Source organism: Mytilus californianus, unplaced genomic scaffold, assembly GCF_021869535.1.
Source record: "Mytilus californianus isolate M0D057914Y unplaced genomic scaffold, xbMytCali1.0.p SCAF_13, whole genome shotgun sequence".
NCBI lineage: Eukaryota > Metazoa > Mollusca > Bivalvia > Mytilida > Mytilidae > Mytilus > Mytilus californianus.
In genome coordinates this window covers 31,291,328-31,318,590 of record NW_026262615.1, presented here as the reverse complement: position 1 = coordinate 31,318,590, position 27,263 = coordinate 31,291,328, and the positions used below count along the sequence as shown (strand labels likewise).

The window sequence follows — 27,263 nt, the reverse complement described above, 5'->3', positions numbered from 1 at the left end:
TAAAAAAGTTATAAAATGAAGTCGATTATTGTTTCCACAGACATTTAATTCTTGAGGTTTCATCAGACGAAAACAAATCATCTAGTCTTTTACATCTTAAAAACCCAAAAGGAGAAATAAGAAAGAACGACACATCGTAGAAAGACAATCAACACTTAGGCAAAAAAAAAAAAAAAACAAAAAAAAAAAAACACAACAGGACAAACAATCGTATACTAAAAACTACACAGAAAGCTTTGGAAGGGTATCTATTCCTCCTCTCTGATAGTAACATCTGTTGTAAAGTTATGTCTAAATACGATTAGGATAACTCAGCGACAAGGCTTCAAATCATGGTATGATGACTCTTGTCCAACACTAAGGCTTAATCAAAACCCACCAACATTAAAAACATAATTCCTTAACATAAAAGTAGAAATAATGAGAAAATTTGCAATAAATTACAAATTAGTCTAAATAGATAAAAACCCTCCGATGAAACCGAGACAAGATGAATAAACAATAAAGTATTGGAAAATACAAAACTGAAAGCAAAAGCAACATGAACTAAATTGGAAATCAAAAATCAAACTCAAGTAATCCAGAATGGGAAATAGCTCTGAGTCTTTTTAATAAATGGCATTGACAGTACATAAACGTTGATAAGTTGCATTTAACGAGGTAACACACGAGGAAACAGAAATAAATTGTGGATATGAGAAATGAAATTTGCCGTTGTCATCTGTTTATTCGACTGTTAACGCTTATGAACGTATAAGTTGATAGTCTCACTATTTTTTAGTGTTTAGAATGACGATAATTTTCACTTTTGTTCTCGTACTAGGAACAACAAAATTATTTATTTTATAAAAATTATATCCGTGCTCCATGTATACCGTATTTTATAAATCATTTGTATTTACCTATGTACGTTATTTCATTTGGCGGCATTTTGTCCAAGGTTATGGTTGTCTTTCTGATATCTTTTTAAATCTAACCCCCTTGTTTTATTAATTTTGTATTTACATTGTGTCATAGATCAAATTTATTCGTTTAGTGTATCTTCACTTGTTTTTGTTAATATGTCCTTTGATTGAGTTAAGCCATTTCAATTGATATTTTATAGTGTGTCTTTCTATGTTGTGATGTTACACTATTGTTTCAGGAAGGGTGAAGGTTGACGCCTATTAAAACGTTTAACCCCGCTTCATTTGTTTGCACCTGTCCTAAGTCAGGAACCTGATGTTTAGTGGTTATCGTTTGTTGATGTGGTTTTAAGTGTTTCTCGTTTTTTTTATATATAGATTAGACCGTTAGTTTTCCTGTTTGAATGGTTTTACACTAGTCAATTTAGTGGCCCTCTATAGCTTGCTGTTCGGTGTGAGCCAAGGCTCCGTGTTGAAGGCCGTACTTTGACCTATAATGGTTTACTTTAAAATTTACAAATTGTGACTAGGATGGAGAGTGGTCTCATTGGCACTCATACCACATCTTCTTATATCTATATAAGAACAAAAAAAAAACAAACTAATACGATAAGATTTCCCGGTGTGTATTTAAGGTACAATTCTAATTAACAAGCCTGATCATATACGTCAAAGTTTGTTCTATCGATTTGTATACATGAATCTGAAACGTCATATTCTGAGGAAGTTTTCATATTTGTAAACGAATGATCGTACGTATTATCCATATCAACTCTAGTAGAACTTGAGGCAGTGGCATAGGTAGGATCATTGCAATTTTGGAATCCTGCATTGCTATCGTAGGTATTTTCACCAGCTTTTGGTATTCGTCCACCAATATTATGTAAATGATCATACTCTTCATTTGAACTCTCTGTATAAGTATCCTCTATACGCTTGACCTTCTGCACTTGTGCATATGAATTGTTTGTTTTGTTGCTTTTCTCGCTTGCTTGAAATACCAAACCATAACCCTGATTAAGGTGTTGTTGAGTCTGTGCTTCATTGTTTGTTTCTTCGCCATCCACTGATTTCGTAAATACTACGTTTGTCGTTTTCGCTGAAGCACTAGATTTAAAAAGTCCGATACGTCTACAAAACAATTTTTAAACCGTGTAATTAAAAAGACAAAAGACATGAAACTGAACTAAAGTTTCTTTACAAAGAGCGTGACATATAACATATTTTACTTATCTTTTTTGCACGTGTTTTCAATTTAAGTCAGCATTTTGAGAAATTTCTATTTGATTATAGATTGTCAGGCGTAACAAAACCGAAATATACCAACTATTTCAATTTAAGAGATATTTATGCCTTTCTTTCCTTCATGATCTATGTACTTTTCTAACGTATATATACATTCATATCACTTTTAAGAAAAACTGTAATGAGGAATAAGCACTTGTTTGCCTGAACGAGAACCATTAAAGTCAGTTTCTAATATATTGCTTCAAGTACATATCAATGAGTAACTAAGCATACAGAAATTTTTGGATCACTTCTGTTTATATCAGTGCAAATATTTGTAACAGAAATTGCTTTTACATTGAGGTTAACTTTGTATCTATTTATATTTATATCGTATAGATTATACCTCACTTTGCACAGAATAACAGTTACACCTATCAGTAAAACAATGACAGCTCCGACAGATCCACCAACAATGACCCCTGGGAAAAAAGTAAAACATGTCTACAGAAACACACAATACTGATTTAATTGCGAAATTTACTTGTCATTTTAATAAGGTATATTTAAGAAACTATTAGGAAACGCTAAATGCAAATAATTATCAAATTAAAATCGTCTGTTGGCAATGGTTAGCGTGAAAGAAAAACTATAGAAAAAATAGTTTGTGAAAGAGAATGTATATTTAAGATCATACGGAGCCTTTGTTTATGAATCATATAAGAGTTACACCAAACACATGGTAGCCTTTTTAAATGTAATAGTGGACAAATCGAAAATTATTGGAAGTTTGAAACATTCATACATCTTTAAAGAAAAAAAAACAAACAAAAAAAGGAGTCAGGCTAAACTTTAAATCAGAGTTTTAATTCAAAAATGAATTAGACAAATTTAAATTACAAATTAATTTTAATGGTTCCAATTTTTCCCCTACATAACAAAACTGTAATGCAGAGAAATGGCACTTAGGGGGAAAATCCAATGAAAAGACAGATAAAAATTGTTTTTGTAATTTTGAGGTCTTTCCCCATTTCCATGCCTTATGTTTTGGGGTCGTTGGTTTTGTTGGATGGACAAAATAACAAGCCACCTTACTTTTGATGCATATCAATTGGTTGGTTGGTTGGTTGGTTTGGATAGTTGATATGTGTGTATGTGTCTTGGTGTCTTGTTTGTTTGAAGGGTTGATTTATTGATCACCATTGTGCATACTGGCATAGGGGCAGGTTTCACAAGTTTTACATTCATTAATCGATGATTGGGTTTGTATGGTGGCCTATTTCTGCTATCGAGATACATCTGAGTTGACATAATTTATCTCGATAAGTCAACATAAATCAGGTATTTTGACGATTTATCAGGTTTTTATCTCGACAAGTCATGAAACTTTTCACAATTTATCTAGATAATTGGTCAAGATAAATATAAAGTTATCGTGATTTTTTATGCCAATGCCAATTTGTAGCATCAAAATAAAGAATAGTCGTGATAGAAGTTTAATGTATTCAAACAAATAGAACGACTTTGACGGCTAATTATTTGAGAAAAATTTGAGATATCATCTCAACAATTCACGATATTCTAGTTGTTTCGAGTGATAAGATAAAATATCGTGAATAATTGATATAATATCTCGAGTTTTTCTGGAAAATTGGCGTCCAAGTAGTTCTTTTTGTCCAAAAACATTAAACTTCTATCACGACGATTATTTATGTCGATGCTACAAATTGGCATTGGCATAAGAAAACACACGATAACCGGATAATTATCTTGACCAGTTAAAAAAAATTATCTAGACAAATTGTGAAAAGATTTCATGACTTGTCGAGATAAAATCCGTATAAGTCGTCAAGATACCTATTTAATGTTGACTTATCGAGATAAATTATGTCAACTCAAATTTATCTCGATGGCAGAACTAGACTACCATAGGTTTGTTAGTAGAATCCATCGATTGTATGATCGAATGATTGCTTGATTGATTGATAAACTATTGATTGATTCATTTATTGGTTGAATGATTGTTTTGATGCTAGCGTGCTGAATTGAATGTATGAAAGACGTCAAATTGCAAATAGTTAACACATATTTTACCTATAGAAACAGATTAACGCACCCCCTCCCTTCTCTCCAAACTAGACACGCAGTGGTGGGGGCAGTTTCCTGACTAAATGTTTAGGAAATGATCTCTAGGAACAGGCAAAAAAGAAAGAGGGAGGGCGTTTGTCTCATTTCTGGTCCCTGCAACAAGTTTATTTTGTATTTAAAATAATGTTGTTCCTTGAAACGTGCAAGGTTTAAAACATCCTACCGTAAAATAGCATCATTTAATCCTCCTTTACAAGTTTTCTTTTTCTTTTTCTATGAACCCACGGAATTTATGTTTTATTGATTTGTTGTGTATGCAGTTTGTTTAATTTGGTCCTTCAATTTTCTCTAATTACTTTATTTGAACTTGATTTTGTATATATTCTTTTTCAGGGCTTGCGCGGTTCTCGCGGGAATTATGACGTCGCAAGGTTTAACTATATTGACGAACACTTAGTTTATGTATTCCTTCCTAAATCAGGACCTTGAACAGACCACACCTGTATCGATAGAGTAAAACGCTTGCTTTTGATTTTATTTATTTCAGTTAATTGACGTTTGATCCAAGAATACGAGCAATGCTTAGAATATATTTAATCTGGTGAAATTAAACAACACTTTTATCGATTATTTGCGAACATGTACATATTTCAAAAGGTGTTACGGTAGCACATTTTTTAATATTTAAGCATGACTAGCAATTTGATTTTAGGATATCATATACTATATTTTGTTAATTTGTTAACTATTTCACTGGTTTCTATTCGCTGATCATGAGTCCTCTTTATTCCATGCTAAGAAAATCTTATTATAGTTTTGATATTAAAAAGCCCTAATCGATTATTTCCAGAAAATACACATTTAAATTCTATGATAGATGTACAATGTATGTGTATAAACCCGATTGATGTTGTGCAATTAACCTTCCGGGGCAAAGGCATTTTTTCCAATCCCGCCCCATTGATAATTCCAGGGGGTATTTGTTATTTGAGTTAAAAAATATTACATGATAGCTAGAAAGTTTAAAATTATAATTAGTTTTTTGCTGATTAAGTACCTGTCTTTGTAAGAATCATGCAGGTTCCTGTTTATGGGCGATTCATGACCCCTCTTCAAATGTCTTTATATTTTGTTTATGAAGAAAGTATGATATGAAAATAAGTTTCATATATTATTTTTTTTTCTTTTGAACCTTGGTTGCCATGAAAACCATCCTTACAAAATTTTGTCAAAATACGTACAAAAATAGCCTTTGAAAATTGAAATATAAGGGATTTTAAAGAACCATTGAAATTAAGTTAATCAATACAAACAATAAATATATTTACAGTATTGACTATCAAAACCCCAAACTATACAAAAACGTTAAAATGTTGAATTTACTACATAGTTTGTTTGCATAGGAACCATTTAAAAATGTGTAAAAATTCGAAAATGAAAAATTCCAAAAACTCCTAAATTTTAAATCTGTTTATCTCCCAAGACCAACAATAGAATTACGTGTCAGTGACAAATTTTGAAATACAACACTCACTATATTCAACAAATAAAAAGAAAGTCGTGTGTTTTTTTTTCTTTAAAAAAATAATTTTAGTAAAAAATTGTCAATTTTCACCAAAATTCAGATTACCAAACAGATAAATAATCAAACATTTTGAAGTTAAAAAGCTGAAATATTCCATTTGTATGTGCAATTCTGACACACATTTGTTAATTTTAAACTAGAATATATGATTAAAGAAGATATACTTGTACAAAACGAAAACTCATCACTCTGGGTATGGTGCACCCCCTTTTTTTTGGGAAAAAAAATTCATTTTTTTCAAAATCATAAAATTTGTTGAAAAAAATGTGAAATCTTATTGTGTGTACTTGTGAACTAAGCATATCAAGAATTTAAGCATAACATTACTTCTATAGTTATATGTAAGATATCTCAGAAGTTTGAAAAAAAAGGTAATACGCATAACCCGTTGTCGTGCCTGGGATTGATGCTGTTAGTGAAAAAGAATAATATTGAACTCCAAAAACATTTAAGTCTGTGTATAAAAATAAGAGGATGTGTTGTAATTGCCAATGAGACAACTCTCCGCAAGAGACAAAATGACATAGAAATGAACAACCACAGGTCATCGTACAGCCTTCAACAATGAGCATAACATAAGTATCATATTAACTTAACATTATCTATGTTCTAAGAAAATGAGGTCAGGGTAAGATGAACTATGTCAGACAGACGAAAGAGAGAGAACGAAAACGAAAAATTCAGCATTTTTTTCCATTTTTAAAGGGGCATAACTCATTACCAGTACAAGTGACACCAATAAAATTCAAACTAGATCTGTATTTTATGGTAATATTCATTGTTTATGAGTTTCAAAACATTTGGTTGTGGCTAACTTAAGTTAGAGAACGGAAACAAAAAGTCAGCAATTTTTCCATTTGTATAGGTGTATAACTCTAGAACGAACGTACTAACGAACAAGGGTACAACTTAATGCCCCCTTCGCTACGGTGGGGGCATACAAATTCTACGTGTTCTATCTGAGGAAATATATACCAACGATCTATCTTAAACTGTGCAAGACTTTTTCAATGTTTGTATGATAAATGATTGAAAAGGACAGCTTGTCTATCATTTTTTTTTTAAATAACTTAATTGAATTATTATTTGTATATAAGGCAGAGTAATCGCATCTTTATAGTTCTCAAAACGTATTCTCTTTGTGGGCCTTGAGGAAAATTTGCTGGTCCTAACTAGTATATACTGTTTTGATTCTCAAAACCTTAGGACCACCATGTGCAAAGATCATTCATGGAATTTTGCTCAATGTTATCAATTGTTATATTTACACATTTGTATGCCCCTGCCGTGGCGGAGGGGGCATTAAGGTTTACCATTGTACGTCCCAAAGTTGGTTTCTGTTCTCTAACTTTAGTTTGCCTCAACCAAATGTTATGAAACTTAATCACATTGCTTATCACCAAAAAAACACAGACCAAGTTTGAATTTTGGTGGTGTCACTTTAACCGTTCTATAGTTATGCCCTTTTACAAATAGAAGTATTACTGAATTTTTCGTTTCCGTTCTCTAACTTTAGTTTGTCTTTACCAAATGTTATTTAAATTATACACAATGCTTAAAACCACCAAATACAAATCAAGTTCGAATTTTGGTGGTGTCACTTTTACTGTTCTAGAGCCACGCCTCTTTACAAAGGGAAAAAGTTGCTGATTTTTTCTTAACACAATACTTATGACCACAAAACTTACAGAAAGTACACATTTGGTTAGTGTCACTTTTACCGTTCTTCAGTTATGTCCGTTTATAACTTTTATGATATGCAAGCGGGAGCATCATCTGTGTCCAATGGATACATTCCGCATTTATTTCAAGCTCTTTTGCATAAGTTAGATCTATTATATATTAGAATAGAAGGAACGGTTCTGTAGTTTCTTCAATTTCAAGTTTGACACAGTTAAATCGACATAGTGACAAATAAGTGTTTTCATAAAGGTGTAATACCACCAAATCATAGTACGTCACATCCGGTTGCATACGAAAATAGGTCGAAAAAAAATATTCCCTTGAATTTGACAGTTGTAGGTAATTGATCCTACATTTCATTGCAGTAAAACATTTCTGGGTCATAAACATATATCTTGGGTATTTCAAAGCACCATTATTTTTTTATTTGGGGTTTCTATAGAATATTTTGGAAACTTGAGGTTACATGGTTACTAAAGCTTGTACACAGGTTAAAAAAGGGGGAAAATTTGATTGGTTAACTTCCAGTGATGGTTATTTTCTTATATGCAATGAAATGTTATGTGAAATTTTTTCTATAGTACTGGACAGGATCAAACTTTACTCATGCCTGGTATTTCTTTATTGCAAATTTTACAAAGACTAATAGGGGAAAATCAATGGTGGTATTTCACCTAATATGGGAAGCTGTACATGCACCCTTGACCTTGTGAGTTCTCTCATGTGCTAAAATTTTTTGCTATTTAAGTGAAATATTACTAATAATGAAATATTCTGAATGGATTGAGTCTCCAAAACACATTTTATGAGAAAATTTCCTTGAAATAGGACTTTACCATGAATATTAGTTGACAGAATAAGCCATACTTAGAGTTTTGGGGAGCTTTTTCTCCTTTTTTCTTATATTCTGCTATACTAGCAAATTTTTCCTAAGAAATTCTTTAATAAATATATAGTTTTAAGTAAATGAAATTATTTTTAAAGCAGTTACAACAAATTATTCACCAAAAGAGAAGCTTTTAATGTCCCTCTCTGGAACGCGGCGTAAATTTAAGTTTTACTTAAGGACTTATGGAAACCTCCTTGGAGACAGTAAACTTTTATACGGATAGTTCATTCAGCTTGAATACTTCAATTAATCATTTATTATAACATTACTATCATAAATGAGTGAAAGTTATCCCAAAATGTTTATTTATTGGCCTATAAAGTAGAAATTTTGAGGAAAAGAGAGGTATAAATGGACCAAAAGAGACCTTATAAAGAAGACAAAGAGGTCCATTAGTAGTATTTATCATCCTAAAGTCATCTTTTGTATCATATGCAACTGTTTGTAGGCAGATGAGATAAATATTTGATCATTTATTGGTCCACACTATATTCTATCATGATGCGGCTTGGTTTGGATTTTTCGAAGAAATTTAGCTCGAATCGCTGTTGATGTCGTCTTACATTATACTAGATTTTTCTCAAACTATTGAGCTGATTATGACAAAACTTGACAGGAATGCTTGAAATAACCAGTATTTCAAAGGAAAAAAGTCACATTCAGTTTATTTAACAAAAAAGTCTTTTAGGTGTAATACCACCAAATCATAGTACGTCACATCCGGTTGCATACGAAAATAGGTCGAAAAAAAATATTCCCTTGAATTTGACAGTTGTAGGTAATTGATCCTACATTTCATTGCAGTAAAACATTTCTGGGTCATAAACATATATCTTGGGTATTTCAAAGCACCATTATTTTTTTATTTGGGGTTTCTATAGAATATTTTGGAAACTTGAGGTTACATGGTTACTAAAGCTTGTACACATATTAAAAAAGGGGGAAAATTTGATTGGTTAACTTCCAGTGATGGTTATTTTCTTATATGCAATGAAATGTTATGTGAAATTTTTTCTATAGTACTGGACAGGATCAAACTTTACTCATGCCAAGTATTTCTTTATTGCAAATTTTACAAAGACTAATAGGGGAAAATCAATGGTGGTATTTCACCTAATATGGGAAGCTGTACATGCACCCTTGACCTTGTGAGTTCTCTCATGTGTTAAAATTTTTTGCTATTTAAGTGAAATATTACTAATAATGAAATATTCTGAGTGGATTGAGTCTCCAAAACACATTTTATGAGAAAATTTCCTTGAAATAGGACTTTACCATGAATATTAGTTGACAGAATAAGCCATACTTAGAGTTTTGGGGAGCTTTTTCTCCTTTTTTCTTATATTCTGCTATACTAGCAAATTTTTCCTAAGAAATTCTTTAATAAATATATAGTTTTAAGTAAATGAAATTATTTTTAAAGCAGTTACAACAAATTATTCACCAAAAGAGAAGCTTTTAATGTCCCTCTCTGGAACGCGGCGTAAATTTAAGTTTTACTTAAGGACTTATGGAAACCTCCTTGGAGACAGTAAACTTTTATACGGATAGTTCATTCAGCTTGAATACTTCAATTAATCATTTATTATAACATTACTATCATAAATGAGTGAAAGTTATCCCAAAATGTTTATTTATTGGCCTATAAAGTAGAAATTTTGAGGAAAAGAGAGGTATAAATGGACCAAAAGAGACCTTATAAAGAAGACAAAGAGGTCCATTAGTAGTATTTATCATCCTAAAGTCATCTTTTGTATCATATGCAACTGTTTGTAGGCAGATGAGATAAATATTTGATCATTTATTGGTCCACACTATATTCTATCATGATGCGGCTTGGTTTGGATTTTTCGAAGAAATTTAGCTCGAATCGCTGTTGATGTCGTCTTACATTATACTAGATTTTTCTCAAACTATTGAGCTGATTATGACAAAACTTGACAGGAATGCTTGAAATAACCAGTATTTCAAAGGAAAAAAGTCACATTCAGTTTATTTAACAAAAAAGTCTTTTAGGTGTAATACCACCAAATCATAGTACGTCACATCCGGTTGCATACGAAAATAGGTCGAAAAAAAATATTCCCTTGAATTTGACAGTTGTAGGTAATTGATCCTACATTTCATTGCAGTAAAACATTTCTGGGTCATAAACATATATCTTGGGTATTTCAAAGCACCATTATTTTTTTATTTGGGGTTTCTATAGAATATTTTGGAAACTTGAGGTTACATGGTTACTAAAGCTTGTACACAGGTTAAAAAAGGGGGAAAATTTGATTGGTTAACTTCCAGTGATGGTTATTTTCTTATATGCAATGAAATGTTATGTGAAATTTTTTCTATAGTACTGGACAGGATCAAACTTTACTCATGCCAAGTATTTCTTTATTGCAAATTTTACAAAGACTAATAGGGGAAAATCAATGGTGGTATTTCACCTAATATGGGAAGCTGTACATGCACCCTTGACCTTGTGAGTTCTCTCATGTGTTAAAATTTTTTGCTATTTAAGTGAAATATTACTAATAATGAAATATTCTGAGTTGATTGAGTCTCCAAAACACATTTTATGAGAAAATTTCCTTGAAATAGGACTTTACCATGAATATTAGTTGACAGAATAAGCCATACTTAGAGTTTTGGGGAGCTTTTTCTCCTTTTTTCTTATATTCTGCTATACTAGCAAATTTTTCCTAAGAAATTCTTTAATAAATATATAGTTTTAAGTAAATGAAATTATTTTTAAAGCAGTTACAACAAATTATTCACCAAAAGAGAAGCTTTTAATGTCCCTCTCTGGAACGCGGCGTAAATTTAAGTTTTACGTAAGGACTTATGGAAACCTCCTTGGAGACAGTAAACTTTTATACGGATAGTTCATTCAGCTTGAATACTTCAATTAATCATTTATTATAACATTACTATCATAAATGAGTGAAAGTTATCCCAAAATGTTTATTTATTGGCCTATAAAGTAGAAATTTTGAGGAAAAGAGAGGTATAAATGGACCAAAAGATACATTATAAAGAAGACAAAGAGGTCCATTAGTAGAATTATCATCCTAAAGTCATCTTTTGTATCATATGCAACTGTTTGTAGGCAGATAAGATAAATATTTGATCATTTATTGGTCCACACTATATTCTATCATGATGCGGCTTGGTTTGGATTTTTCGAAGAAATTTAGCTCGAATCGCTGTAGATGTCGTCTTACATTATACTAGATTTTTCTCAAACTATTGAACTGATTATGACAAAACTTGACAGGAATGCTTGAAATAACCAGTATTTCAAAGGAAAAAAAGTCACATTCAGTTTATTTAACAAAAAAGTCTTCTTTAGGTGTAATACCACCAAATCATAGTACGTCACATCCGGTTGCATACGAAAATAGGTCGAAAAAAAATATTCCCTTGAATTTGACAGTTGTAGGTAATTGATCCTACATTTCATTGCAGTAAAACATTTCTGGGTCATAAACATATATCTTGGGTATTTCAAAGCACCATTATTTTTTTATTTGGGGTTTCTATAGAATATTTTGGAAACTTGAGGTTACATGGTTACTAAAGCTTGTACACAGGTTAAAAAAGGGGGAAAATTTGATTGGTTAACTTCCAGTGATGGTTATTTTCTCATATGCAATGAAATGTTATGTGAAATTTTTTTCTATAGTACTGGACAGTATCAAACTTTACTCATGCCAATTATTTCTTGAAACAAAGATAATTTCTGCACAATTTTTTGAAAAGTGCAAATTTAACAAAGACTAATAGGGGAAAATCAATGATGGTATTACACCTAAAGGTTTCGATACATGTCGAATTACATGGGAGGTAAATAGTAACAGCCTTTGTGTGTACATAATCTGACTCTGCGCAATAGTATACTAGTCAACCAAAGAAACGATACAAGGCAATGTATTAAATTTTCCATATATAATGAAATTGGAACACTGTACCAAACGTAATAACTGTCCCATTGGTCTAACTTTTACAGAGTGCTTTTTTCTTATCAAAACCACTGATTTAAGACAAAAGACCGATTTTTTGTTTTTTTATTTTTGTTATTTTAAAAATAGTCTTTTTTGCCAAACAAATAATAATCTATATAAGAACTTAAAATTTTAAACTTAAACATGGTCTGCTTAAAATTTTGATTGCCGTCCATCCTTATTTCCATCTGGCTGTCCGTGTGTCTGTCTGTCTGTCTGTCCGGTCTTTGCAGCGCTCTCACATGTACAAATCTTGTCAGATTTTTACGAAACTAATACTTTAGGTTAATATAACATTATCTCAAACAAGTTATATATTGGTGGCCAATCGACTTTTTTAAGAGTTATACCCTTAAGAATATTAAATTTAACAGAACATAGGGGTAAAATGCAGTTTTAGCCTTATATCTCAAACACTAAAGCATTTAGAGCAAATCTGATGTAGGTAAAAATTAGGTCAAGTTCTATCAGTCCTAAAATTTTCAGATGAATCTAACAAGCCATTGTTGGGTTGGGTTGCTGCCACTAAATTGGTAATTATAAGGAAATTTTGCAGTTTTTGGTTATTATCTTGAATATTATTAATGACAAAGATAAACTGGTCTAACTTTTACAGAGTGCTTTTTTCTTATCAAAACCACTGATTTAAGACAAAAGACCGATTTTTTGTTTTTTTATTTTTGTTATTTTAAAAATAGTCTTTTTTGCCAAACAAATAATAATCTATATAAGAACTTAAAATTTTAAACTTAAACATGGTCTGCTTAAAATTTTGATTGCCGTCCATCCTTATTTCCATCTGGCTGTCCGTGTGTCTGTCTGTCTGTCTGTCCGGTCTTTGCAGCGCTCTCACATGTACAAATCTTGTCAGATTTTTACGAAACTAATACTTTAGGTTAATATAAGCAATATCTCAAACAAGTTATATATTGGTGGCCAATCGACTTTTTTAAGAGTTATACCCTTAAGAATATTAAATTTAACAGAACATAGGGGTAAAATGCAGTTTTAGCCTTATATCTCAAACACTAAAGCATTTAGAGCAAATCTGATGTAGGTAAAAATTAGGTCAAGTTCTATCAGTCCTAAAATTTTCAGATGAATCTAACAAGCCATTGTTGGGTTGGGTTGCTGCCACTAAATTGGTAATTATAAGGAAATTTTGCAGTTTTTGGTTATTATCTTGAATATTATTAATGACAAAGATAAACTGTAAACAGCAAAAAAGTTCAGCAAAGTAAGATCTTTAAATAAGTTTAATGACCAAAATTGTCAATTGACCCCTTAAGGAGTTATTGCCCTTTAAAGATTTTTTTCACAATTTGTTCATCTAGTTTGCTTACTTTAAAAAATTTCTCCTGAAACTGCTGAATCAATTTCAGCCAAACTTTATAAATTTTGTAATTCAAGAAACATAGCCACTATGGCTAAAATGGAACATAGGGGTAAAATGCATTTTTTTGCTTTTGAAGAAAATATGACAGATACAAAGAACATTCAAATGGAATTTTTAAGCCACTCATTGATATATATTGAAAAGCATAAATAATCATTAATGAAAGATTTAACCACAAAATTACAGGTGATCGATTCAGACTCTTGAGAGTTTCTTGTTTAGAGTTAAAATTTAAAGACAGTCTGAGACTAAGTTTTTTTGACATAGACTGAAATAAAACTTGGACAGAGGCTAATTTTTAAGACCATGAAATAGCATCTAAAAATTTCAATTTGCACAAAACAAGTGTATTTTATGTATTTAGGCTGTTTTCTGTTATTGGTTGGATTGTTGTCTCTTTGACACATTTCCCATTTCTGAAAAAAAATCTAATATCTAAAAATGGGGAAGGACGTACTATCATTGCCCTTACCCTTTGAAGAAATTTCATGCTTCAATGCTCAAAATGTTCAGAATTTAATACCATCTTTCTTTTAATTTTTGATAATTTTTTTTTTTTAAAAAGGGGGCTACCATGCCCAGAGAGAAAAGTTTCATTCTCTACCAACATATCTCTATCAATGGTATATTCTCATTTATAATTACTAAATTTGTGTCAGAAATGCACGTATAAATGGAATGATTTAGCTTTTTAAGTTCAAAATGTTTGATTATTTATCTGTTTGGCAATCTGAATTTTGGTGAACATTGACATTTTTTGACTAAAATTATTTTTTTAAAGAAAAAAACACACGACTTTCTTTTTATTTTATGAATATATAGAATGTTGTCTTTCAAAATTTGTCAATGAAATGTCATGGTATTGTTGGTCTTGGGAGATAAACAGATTTAAAATGTAGGAGTTTTTGAAATTTTTCATTTTCGAATTTTAACACATTTTTAAATGGTTGCTATGGAAACAAACTATTTGGTAAATTCTAAATTTTAACGTTTTTGAATAGTTTGGGGTTTTGTTTATTAACAATGTAAAAACCCTAATTGTTTTTATTGATTAACTTAATTTCCATGGGACTTTAAGTTCCCTTATTTAAAATTTTCAAAAGGCTCTTTTTTCACATATTAAGGCAAAATGTTGTTTTGATGGTTACCATGGCAACGGGCAATATACAGGGAAAATAAAGACATAATTTAACTTATATACCAAAGTTCTTATGATATAGGGCCAAAAAATTTACTTCTGTGACATGTCATGAATTTTACAAAGACAGGTACTTAATACATTTTAAGGGCAATAATGCCTAATAACTTGTCACGTACCATATGGAACAAACTTTTTTCCAGTTACGACAAGTCGCGACTTTCAATTTGTTCATGTTTTTGTCGATTTCTGTAACTGCATTTGAGTAGTAGCGATGAAAGAAAACAATGTCAAAATTTAAAACATGAACCTAAGCCTATTTATGGATTAATGATTTTAAATCAAAAGACCCTAAGTCTCGGTAACTGACGTTGAATGTGTAGTATCAACATATCATTTATGCCAAGCACAAACACGGATTTTTTATAACATGTTGCCGAATCCCCTTAGTCCGAATTTAGTAGATCATGTCGAGGAAGTAACAAGTATTTTTGGGAAAAAAAGATGTATAATATCTTTCACAGTTTCTGAGAAGTTGCGATGACAAGGAAACCGTATACGGAGATATACCTTTCAAATTGGAAAGAGAGTACAAAAAGCACAATAACTAAAAGATTGCCATGCGAAAAATTATCAATGGCCAAACTATATGTTCATGTTCGGTCTTCAACGAAAGCAGTAAATATCCATGTTTGACATAACAAACAAATTATTACTTTACAGTGCTATTGATATTTATTTGAAGTCTTTATATCTTCTAATAATGGGGAAGTTGCAAAATCATACGTGAAGGTCTAAATCATAATTCTTACAGACATTCAGCAAGTCAACAGATTCGTTGGAATGTATGATAACAAATTGTCAATCTCCATTGACAAGCAAGAACAAGTATTTAAAAATGTGTTAAACAGGGTAGGGCACCCGAAGTATGCAAATCGAGAAAACATATAACATTACATTTACCATAATTTGCATCTGTTGCTACATCCATGTGGTATGTGTTTTCAACTGTGGAGGAATCTGTAGCGAATAAAGAATAATTTGAATGTATAAACTTACTTTAAAATACCCTTTATATATAGGTTATCTGAGTTATTCTCTGATTATTAGAAAAATGTTAAAAAATGAATAGTACAAAAAATGTTAAAAAACAGTGGAACAATAAGATAAAACACATCATTTATTTATTCTGTATGAAAAAAGAAAAACATGAACAAAGGATATGCATCTATGACACAAAATCAACTCATGCACAGTAATAAATACACACAGCGCTGTAATTTCTGTTCTTCATCTCAAAGTCACATTGAGGCTTTCTACACGGAGCAAAACAAAATGTCACCTCATGGCAAGTGTATCTACAAATGACTAAAATTCCTTTCTAGATTATTTTTAACCTTTTTATCAAAGTTCCAGACTTTTTGCATTCTGATATTTTACAATCCAAAAAGTCGAAGACACCCGTTCTACATTCAATACGAAAGTCCATTTTTTTAAAACTATTGCTTCAGACATATATATTTAGAAATTACAAAATGGATCAAATTTAATGTAAGTTTGTATTAACATTTCCATAACTTAGAAATGCTATTCAAATATACATCGATGGCCGTGGCTTTGAAATGTTTTGTTTTAAGTTGTAACACCACTAATTCGGGCCCGGTCAGAAAACATATACCAGAAAGGGGGTACATATTTAACACAAAATAGTTACCCATGGGTGTAACTTTCAAAATATGTAGAATATTTAGGTAATTTTAGTATCAAATGAAAGCTGATTGACTGGTGATCATTGTAGAGCACGTTTTGACTTATTACTTTGAAATATAAAAAAAATTGCTGACATTTTAAAAAGAGGGTACATTTTTCCTGTTTGTCAGATCTGAAGTACCTGTTTTGGTACATCCAAAGTTCCGAGAACCAGTTCTTTCTTATATGCCATTACAGATATGTTGATTTTTTTTCCGTACAAGACACTTTAAGTGTTGTTTTGACATGCAATGATTGTCACTTTATTTGAATTTCAAACAAACGCGCTGTGCCTGCTTGAAATTGAGGAATTCAACATAGAAAGCAGTTTGTGTACTTCCTTAAGCGTTACTGATGAATACAAATCCAGATAAGCGTGCAAGATGCACAACACTTATAAAGTATTTTTTTCATGTAATAGTAGCTTTTATACCAGTTATGGCGTATTCATATATAACAGTCTTTTTTCACATACTGATTATTATTGTACCTTTCGTCAGTCCACTAATCAAAATAAAAAATAAATAAAAATGAATTCACTAATTTATTCAAACCCTACAACAATTGCAAGTGTCTATCAAAAAAGATATTAAGGGTTATATAATAGCATATCTAAATATGTAAACGAGAGGAGTAAGATACCAAAGGGACATTCAACAACAGGCAAACAATATTACAAAAAAAAACAACATAAAAAAACTGAGCAACACGAACCCCACCAAAAACGGGGGTGATCTCATGTGATACAGAAGGGTAAGCAGATCCTGCTGCACATGTGGCACCGTCGTAAGCTATTTTATTGAGAGTTAGTTGTTGCTGTCATATCACGAGACTTTTGTTTTTTTTTAAACTCAAATTTAAAAAGCTTTGCTTATTTAATGCCTGCATGCTTTACAGAGAGGCAAAATAAACCAAAAGACTTATAAACTCATAAGTTGAAAAAAATCTGACGCAAATTGACAAAGGCCAATAGAAAAACAACAGCATACAAAACTGACATAGAAAACCACAAACACTGAAAACTGGGGGTGATCTTCAAGGATAAGCAGAGCCTGCTCACACATTTGTTTTACGTTGATGTACAAAGTAACTACTTTGTAATGAATGACTTTACAATATAATGTTCGTGTGTTCTCAACATTCCCGAAGGCCCCATAAAGTGGCTCAATATACCGACTTAACTGTAAGGATTTGATCTTGAACTAAATGCAATTTCACATATGAATGAAATGAAATATCTCGTTGAAATTAATGTCTCCCATCTAAATGAGAATAATTAAAATTAACTGTCACTTCACTCAAAATATTACTAAAATGGTCTCACTTTGAACAGAGTCATACACAATACGGATTTATGTCGTCGCTTTGTTTAAAAAAAACTTTTGATGAGGCGAAATAGTCATGGACACGATTCTCCAGAATTTGTGTAAGTCGGATTGCCCTTATTTGTGTGAAATTAGATGCTTATCATGGACTACGTTCGTTCGTATAATTTCTGTGAAGGAACGTATAGCACAAGACCTATTTCTGACTGGAATGCATTGGACTGTTGTTTCGTATTGTCTTTTCCTAAATGAAATCCCTTTAATTGTCAGCTGCTATCATCAAATTTACAGACAAACCGTCATGTCGTAAAAGCGTGTGCGCAAGTACAGTAGGTAAGTTGTCCCGGTAGTATGTGTCCGTATTGGAGAAGCTATTTCAGGAACACCAAGCACATTCATTTTTATGCAGTTTTCGTCATTTATGCGTTCAAATATTTGAGTGTTTTTCAAATGGCTTAGTGACTCATTACATACCCCAAATTCAGAAATAGATACGACTTTTTCTCTTTGTGGTTAAACCGCTAGTTGTTTCGCTTGATCCTTTGTAATAAACGAGCGCTGAGCCCCTTCATCGAAATGTTTGTTTGCGTTTATACTAGTTTGAGCTTTCGAGGGCATTGTGGCTCTTGAAGTTTGGGTAGAATTTTGAATCTGTAGTGCAGTCATTTCTGATGCAGTTTTGGCTACACTTTACTGATATGATGAGGCGGATTTTTATCATAAGTATCATAATTCGGAGTACCAGAATACGAAGACTGAATTTTACGGTATTAATACTGGTGTGGCGTTTTCGTCCATTCTGCCTATACGCCCCATACTCGGTGGTTGCCAAGACAATTAAAACACGATTTCGTTCTGTTGCTAAAGGATTTCCAGGCGAGTTGTCTGGTTAATTACTTTCATATTTTCATGTAAGTTTGATTAGAATAAAAGGTATAAGTAATGCACACTACGATTCCTGACTCTGACCTAGTGATTCCTTAAATAAGCATTTCTGGCTTGTCATAAATCTGCGGCTGGAATGCACTGTGTTATCGGCTAACAGAGTTTGCATGCACGTGTGTGTGGTATTTTGAGTATTTCCGAATCGCTGATCATGTGATGCATCTATAGCTTTACTGTAAGTCAAAATTGTAAGTGCAAATTCCGAAACTGTAGTCAACGTAGTTGGACGTCTGTTTAAAAGGGATTACTATAAAATTGAGAAATGGGGAATGTGTCGAAGAGACAACAACCCGACCATAGAACAGACAACAGCCGAAGGCCACCAATGGGTCCTTAATGCAGCGAGAAACTCCCGCACCCGGAGGCGTCCTTCAGCTGGCCCCTAAACAAATATGTATACTAGTTCAGTGATAATGGACGTCATACTAAACTCCAAATTATACACAAGAAACTAAAATTAAAAAAGAAACAAGACTAACAAAGGCCAGAGGCTCCTGACTTGGGACAGGCGCAAAAATGCGGCGGGGTTAAACATGTTTTTTGAGATCTCAACCCCACCCCTATACCTCTAGCCAATGTAGAAAAAAACAAACGTACAACAGTACGCACAGTAAAACTCAATTTAAGAGAAGTCCGAGTCCGATGTCAGAATAGGAAACAAAAGAAAATAAACAAAATGACAATAATACATAGATAACAACAGACTACTAGCAGTTACTGACATGCCAGCTCCAGACCTCAATTAAACTGATTGAAAGATTATGTCTTCATCATATGAGTATCAGGCACAATCCCTCCTGTTAGGGGTTTATTATTATACCATAATAAAATATATGAGAAGAACACAACCCTTGTCATGCCAACAACTTGTTTTTAGAATAAATATGTTTAATTCCGATGCAAAGACCCTATAAGTGAATCAATATTAAAGCCAAAATATGCAATCTTTAATGATCTGACAACAGTATCGTAACTATATCCCTTCTTTATAAGTCTGTTTAAAGGTTTTGTTAGCTTTTGAGATGAATACTGACATTTTTGTGCTTTGTAAAGAATATCACCATAAAAGATTGGATGTGAAATACCCGAACGTATAAGATGTCTGCATGTTGAGTTACAAATGATGTCCTTATACCGATGATAAAATTTAGTAAATGTTTTGACTAGTTTATGATATCGAAAATCCTGGTGTAATAATTTTTCAGTAATACATAAATTTCTCTCGCTAAAATCTAATACTTTGTTACATACACGAGCGAATCGTACAAGTTGAGATATATAAACACCATAAGATGGTGACAAGGGAACGTCACCATCTAAAAATGGATAATCAACGATAGGAAATGAAAAATCATCTCTTTTATCATAAATTTTTGTATTAAGCTTCCCGGTAATGATATAGATATCAAGATCGAGGAAAGGACAGTGGTCATTGTTAGCATTAGCTTTCTAAAGTAAGTTCAACAGGATAAATTTCTTTAGTATACATACTGAAGTCATACCTGTGAATATGAATACCTGTGTCGTAAGATTTCAATAATTGCCAGTCAATAATGTTGCAGTCTAATTTTGAAAGTTATGACTCGGGCAACTTGTGAAGATATTAAATGCTCTTGGTTATACGAGCGTACATATGCTGCTATTTGCATGATGATGTTTGGTTTTTATTGAATCAAAACTCTGAGCTAAAGGGTTAAGTGACCTGTTTGTTAATGGAAGTAAATGGCTAGTACGTGTGGTATTGTTTTTGTTTAGAAATTTTATCGTCCGACAAATTCCTTTTCTAAAACGGTCAAACAATCATCTCTGTCGAATTTGTCGTGATATTTCACATTTTTAAATCTCCGCTTAAGCTTTGTTAGAGCACTCCTGTGTCTGACACGTGTTCCTTTTAATTGTGTGGACATTTTCCAGCAGTCACGGCACCATTATATTGTGAGGGAACAAAAGTTGTATTACGTTAGTCACATTGAGGTAATGAGTAACTACTACACACAACATTACGTTCCAATATTAGTTCCCTAAGTATTTTTATCAACGTGCGTACAACGTCTCCTTAAAGATTGTGTGTTTCTCAACAATCAACAAAAAAAAATCTAGAAGTAAATTCATATAAAAGAATATAATGAGAAAACATATTTACCATTTTTGCAAACAAACCATTCTAGTTTTATAGAGCAATTCTGCCAATGTAGATTTAAAATCTTTTCCCCTTTATCAGAAATGTTTGCTGATTGGCAAAATTTTGGTAAAGATGTCGCGTCAACTACAATGATAAAATACATTCCATATATAGGTATCATGTTTAGATGAAAGGAGAATGGTGATGTGCAAGCAAGCAAAATATACATATCTTGAAAATATGTACACAAAAATACACAGAGTTGATTTTTCACCAATCTAATTTCGTTATATGCCTATAGCTAATATTGTATTATTTGATTTTAAAACCTGCTAGTTAAAAAGATAACAGTCCACAGGAACATATTTCATCCTATCCGGACAAAACATTCCGCGTATTTTCCAAAAAGTATCAAATACCAATTACCAGCTCTGTGTAATGACTGATGTTGCCGCCAACCGAAACCATGTTATCGAGCAGTCGCTGCATATTAGCCACCAGAAAAGCACCAAGGCGGCAATAACAATATATAAATAAATATATATATATATATATATATACCATGACCATAGACCATGAATTACATTAGAAGGTACGGAACCGTTAAGGTTAAAAGTTTGATTCTAATAATGGAAATAATAGAAAAATGCAAAAAAAAAAAACAATAAAACAAATATAATTTGATGATAGACGTAATTGAACTACAAAAAAAATAAAAACAAAACACTTGAGCTAAATGATTTGTGATATTTTGCCAAAAGAAGGCAGGATATTTGTCCGAAGTCTCCAATTGACAAAGTAGATAACGAGTTATATTATTCAGTTAGTGTCACAAACGTTTAAAAATTAGAAACTCTTTGCGAATATAGTTGTTTGTTTAACATATCATGCATACAGCAGTCACTTTACGACGATCAAAACTGTATTCTTAAAAATACCTAATGTTCGTTCCACTTCTATTTTTTCTCTAAAAACATTTGTCCAGGCAGGTGAGGTTAGTTTTTTTCCTAACTGTTGACAGGCATTAGAATGCAATAATAGCTTGTCCTTAGTCCGACAGTTTTCAAAGGTTTGATTCTGTTGAAGACCCCAGGATTTCCCCGAAGTTGATTGCATTCCATCTTCTGAATTTAAATAATGATAAAAGTGGAATTTTATATAAAAATGAATATAAAAGTTCACAAACAGAAATACTCAAATAAGGTTCAGTATAAAAGTCATGTATATTAATATAGTATAAACAAAAACTCGTTTCAAGTACTAAAATAATTTTCTTATATGTAGTCCGTCTTTATAATAGTAATTCAATATTCTTAGTTCATATTATGTAGTCTAAAAACCGATATTTAAACACCGAAATATACATTTGACCTTGATCATATCCCATTTTTTCCCTTTACTTCACCTATTAGAATAAGATTTCCATACATGACTATTGGTCATAGAGGTCAACTCGACATGTTACAAAAATACTTGTTCGTACGATGATCGTGTCATGAATACATTCTTTTACTTCAAAAGACGTCGAGTCGTTACACAACAATGATATTCACAAACAATTAACAAAGAATGCTTCTAAAAGGTGTTCAACACTTTTAACAATTATTTATCAACCATAACATGTTGAGTATAACATTTTTAAATTTCGACCGGAAAACGTGATGCAGGTTAACATTAGTGATCTTTTTGCAAAATTCGAATTAATCAAATGCAATAAAAATGTACGATGTGGACAACAATGCAAACAAACGCATTGTGTCTCGAGTATCTATGAGGAGTTTTTTTTATCGAAATCTGATATAGTTGTGCCCTTTCCTCTGCAATACACGTATCTAAATAAAAATTATTTGAATATCATCTCTTTAGACTCGCACATCACATTTAAGCAGAACAACCATGCTTCCAAAGTATCGTTTGCTCTTTGATTTATTATGAGCATCAAACGGTGAAATTGACAATACGAATATTTTTCATTAAAGACCAACAAAAACGCACATTAAAATTCAGTTCAAGAGAAGTCCGAGTCTGATGTCAGAAGATGTAACCAAACAAAATAAACAATATGACAATAATACATAAATAACAACAAACTACTAGCAGTTAACTGACATGCCAGCTCCAGACTTCAATTAAACTGATTGAAAGATTATGTCTTCATCATATGAATATCAGGCACAATCCTTCCAGTTAGGGGTTTAGTATCATACCATCATAACATATATGAGAAGAACATAACCCGTGTCATGCCAACAACTGGTTTTTAAATAAATGTGTTTAGTGCCGATGCAAAGACCCTATAAGTGAATCAATATTAACGCCAAAATATGCAATCTTTAATGACCTGACAACAGTATCGTAACTATATCCCTTTTTAATAAGTCTATTTAAAGGTTTTGTTAGCTTCAGAGGTGAATACTGACATTTTTGTGCTTTATAAAGAATATTTCCATAAAAAATTGGATGTGAAATACTTGAACGTATAAGAAGTCTGCATGTTGAGCTATATTTACAAATGATGTCCTTATACCGATGATAAAATTTAGTAAATGTTTTGACTAGTTTGTGATATCGAAAACCCTGGTGTATTGATTTTTCAGTAATACATAAATTTCTCTCGTTAAAATCTAAAACATTGTTACATACACGAGCGAATCGTACAATTTGAGATATATAAACACCGTAAGATGGTGACAAGGGAACGTCACCATCTAAAAATGGATAATTAACGATAGGAAATGAAAAATCATCTCTTTTATCATATATTTTAGTATTAAGCTTTCCGTTAATGATATAGATATCAAAATCGAGGAAAGGGCAGTGGTCATTGTTAGTATTAGCTTTATTTAAAGTAAGTTCAAAAGGATAAATTTCTTTAGTATACATACTGAAGTCGTCATTATTGAGAGCCAAAATATCATCCAAATTTCTAAAAGTATTATTAAATTTGTGTATCAGATGTTGTTTCGATGGGTCTTTGCTGATTTTTTCATAAATTGTAACTCATAGCAATACAAAAAAAGGTCCGCAATAAGTGGTGCACAGTTAGTCCCCATTGGAATTCCGATAGATAGTACAGATAGAAATCCAAACACTGTCATATCAATACAGACATCAAACGCACAGTTAAAACTGTAAGCGAATAATTTATTAGATTCTTAGTGCTTCAGCTATACTAGAAACAAAGCGTCAAGTCTTTCAGAACCACAACGCCAAGTATGTCGAACACAATATCTTTATATGTAATAAACTATTGAAGTGTTAAGTGTTAACCTGAACATTTGTGATACATATGTCTTTGTCATGACACGTGTGTGAGGAGTATTTATATTGTGTACTAGCAATATCCTCAATAACCAAAAAACGTAAAATCAATCAGTCATTAATATTGATACACTAATAGTAATACATATATATTGAACACTGTTATTTGAGTATACAGAATTATGTAGCAATCGCATAGGATGAGAGACATGAACGTAAGACTTACCGCATAAACCTTGTATAGTGTCATCGCCTTTACAAACGGTTGCTTTCACATCAACAACATGGGGAGGAGTGCAAGTTAATGTCGTACAAAGTCCATTTTTGGCTCCATATGTAATTGTACCATTATAAACTAAAAAGAAATATTGACAAATACAGTGTAACATGTTAAATAAAACATTTTGACTTCACTGACGAATCAAACAGAATTATTTAGGATGATACAATGTAGTAGGTTGCAAGTAGTCTAACTTTTTACATTATGAAACGCCGTTTTCATCTTCATTTCTGATTTTGCAAAGCAATTCAGTAATCAATTTGTGATATTGATTGAAACGGTTGACGATCTAGACGGACCATGTACGGTACTCAGTAGTATAGAAGGGACAAATACTTAGTTGGTATGTTTGGATATTTTTACCCGTGTGTAAGAATCACTACCGGTCTTGAACACTACAGGATCCACATGATTATAATGATGGTTGAAATGATAACTTACCAGATGTAAACACTGGTTTTGTGTATTTTACTTTTGAAAAGTAAGCCAGTGCTAAAGCTTACTTACCCTGATATACTAATATTGTTTCAACTGTTGATTTTAGGCATGTCGAAAGGTTTGCAGCATTGGTGAACTGTATTTCGTTGTTGTTTAAGCAGGAACATGTACTGTCTTTTTTCTAAGAAGCAAACATAAGTGAATTTGAACTGTAATAACGCAGAATGATTTACATTTTTAGATATGCATGAGTAAATTGTGTATCTATAAACAATGAGAAAATTATTTCAAACAATCTGTTTTTTTCAAATTGTCTCCTTTTCCGTGATTGATTTTACCTCCAAACTGTTTTGATTGAAACGTCACTGATAAAATTAAGTCAAGCGCGAGTTGAATACTAAAGGATAAGTCTGGTATATCTGAAGACTTTTAACAACCATTAGTCTAATGCAATTGCTTCTGGACGTTTTTGTGCTAACATAAATATCACTAATGTTTGTGAATATACTGTTCATCGAATGACAAAATTCAAATCAAACAACAACAAAAATAATTGTATGTGTCATGTTTTTGACATATCATTTTGAAGTCCGTGCTAAGGACCGATGATTTTTTTTCTTTTTTGTAATACATTATTACATTTTGCTGACTGTAAAACTTCTGAGCTTGCAATTGCTTCCAAACGATTCGTCGCCTGAATTCGCTCAAAAAAATCATCGTATACATATTTTTAGAACACTATTTACTGAATGATTTTAAATGGTGAACAAATAATTTTACCAGAATATACAAACATATTGATTTATAATATTTACATTATAACTGAAATATCTAGTTGTTGAACATTCTCGTTGACACAATCCGACTGATGTCACGATTCGTTCAGTACTTGGTTTCTTTATCAGCGAAAAACAACCTAAAATATAAATGGTAAAAGTTCCTTTTGTTATTAAACTAACCTTTATTATAAAAATCATATCATACATTTTGTTGCAGAGTTTCACTATAATTCAAAATGGGTGATTTATACATATAATACTCACGAAGTACGTATCAGATTATTAGTATGCACATAATGTACTCATAACAATATGTGCGTACTCTCCAAGACGAAGAACCAAATTGTCAAATTCTTTAAATTCACTTTTAGATGTATTGATGATGTCCTGTCACTCAATTACCCATATTTCATTGAGTAATTGCATCTCGGGTATAGTACTTAGTTTGACATTCATAATATCAATACAATTTAAGGCTTATTTGTGGTTCTGTTTCTCGATATTGACACTGATGGAGAACTTTAAACTAGGATATAGTGTTAATGTGATGATATCAGTTTTCCCATTGTCAACTTCCTATTTCTCAGAAGCATCTGATCTATCGTATGTCGTTTATCATATCCTTTAATATATAACATGTGTCATAATATGGAATCAAAGAAAAGTTGAAATCAATTACTCAAACAGTTATTGAATGGATAATAAGAATTCAACTTTACTAATATAGGACAATGATGTTGATTAAAAATTACACCATTCCAATCAATTTTATTTTCCACACAAATAATAATTCCAATAATTAACAAGTTCCGGATATAATCCGATACCGATACCAATGGTATATGTCACATCATCATGTAGTTTCCGGTATTAGTATAGTAAAAAAAAAGGGCGGGAAAGATTTTAAAACAGAGAAAACCGTGGACCTTATAAACAGCATGACTTTATCATGAGACAATACGAATACTAAAAATCCAGGTTAAAGATAAGGTGCAGACACTTTAAGTTAGTGATGGACAAGCAGGTGTGTTCTAGTTAAACGTATTAATCATTCTTCGAAAATACATGCCGAATAAATGTAGTCCTGAATGATTGTATATAAAACAAAAAAGACGTGGTATGAGTGCCAATGAGACGATCTACAATAGACCAAATGACACAGAAATTAACAACTATAGTTAACCGTACGGCCTCTAACAACATAGTCAGCCATAAAAATGCCCCGAAATGCACATGTAAAACAATTCAAACGAGAAATCTATCGGCCTCATTTATTTACAAAATAATGAACTAAAAAAAATATGTTACACAGCAACAAATGACAACAACTGAATTACAGGCCCCTGCATTGGGACAGCCAAATACAGAATGTGACGGGGTTAGTATCCTTTGAAGGCGAAAACCCTCCTCTCAATCCGGGACAGTCGTGTTACAGTACAACATAAAAGCAAACAA

General features: G+C 31.8%; 1 protein-coding gene across 1 annotated transcript; it reads right to left on the bottom strand.

The window, feature by feature from the left end:
* Positions 1-1,529: 1,529 nt before the first annotated feature.
* LOC127723493 (uncharacterized) lies at positions 1,530-25,940 on the bottom strand. Its single transcript, XM_052230139.1, has 8 exons — positions 25,845-25,940; positions 25,099-25,210; positions 24,538-24,666; positions 21,989-22,174; positions 21,072-21,194; positions 15,873-15,929; positions 2,539-2,614; positions 1,530-2,036 (listed from the first exon to the last, which is right to left on the bottom strand). Exons 4-8 carry the CDS (start codon positions 22,164-22,166, stop codon positions 1,553-1,555), a joined length of 918 nt encoding a protein of 305 aa, XP_052086099.1. The 5' UTR covers positions 22,167-22,174; positions 24,538-24,666; positions 25,099-25,210; positions 25,845-25,940; the 3' UTR covers positions 1,530-1,552.
* Positions 25,941-27,263: the final 1,323 nt, after the last annotated feature.

Bases quoted from the DNA above. Each gene is read 5' to 3' on its own strand.
- LOC127723493 (XM_052230139.1), bottom strand. From the start codon at position 22,166: ATGCAATCAACTTCGGGGAAATCCTGGGGTCTTCAACAGAATCAAACC. The intron at 21,195-21,988 runs GTATTTTTAAGA...TTATCATTGTAG, and splicing joins AGAAGTGGAACGAACATTAG to TTGACGCGACATCTTTACCA. The intron at 15,930-21,071 runs GTAAATATGTTT...TATTCGCTACAG, and splicing joins ATGGTTTGTTTGCAAAAATG to ATTCCTCCACAGTTGAAAAC.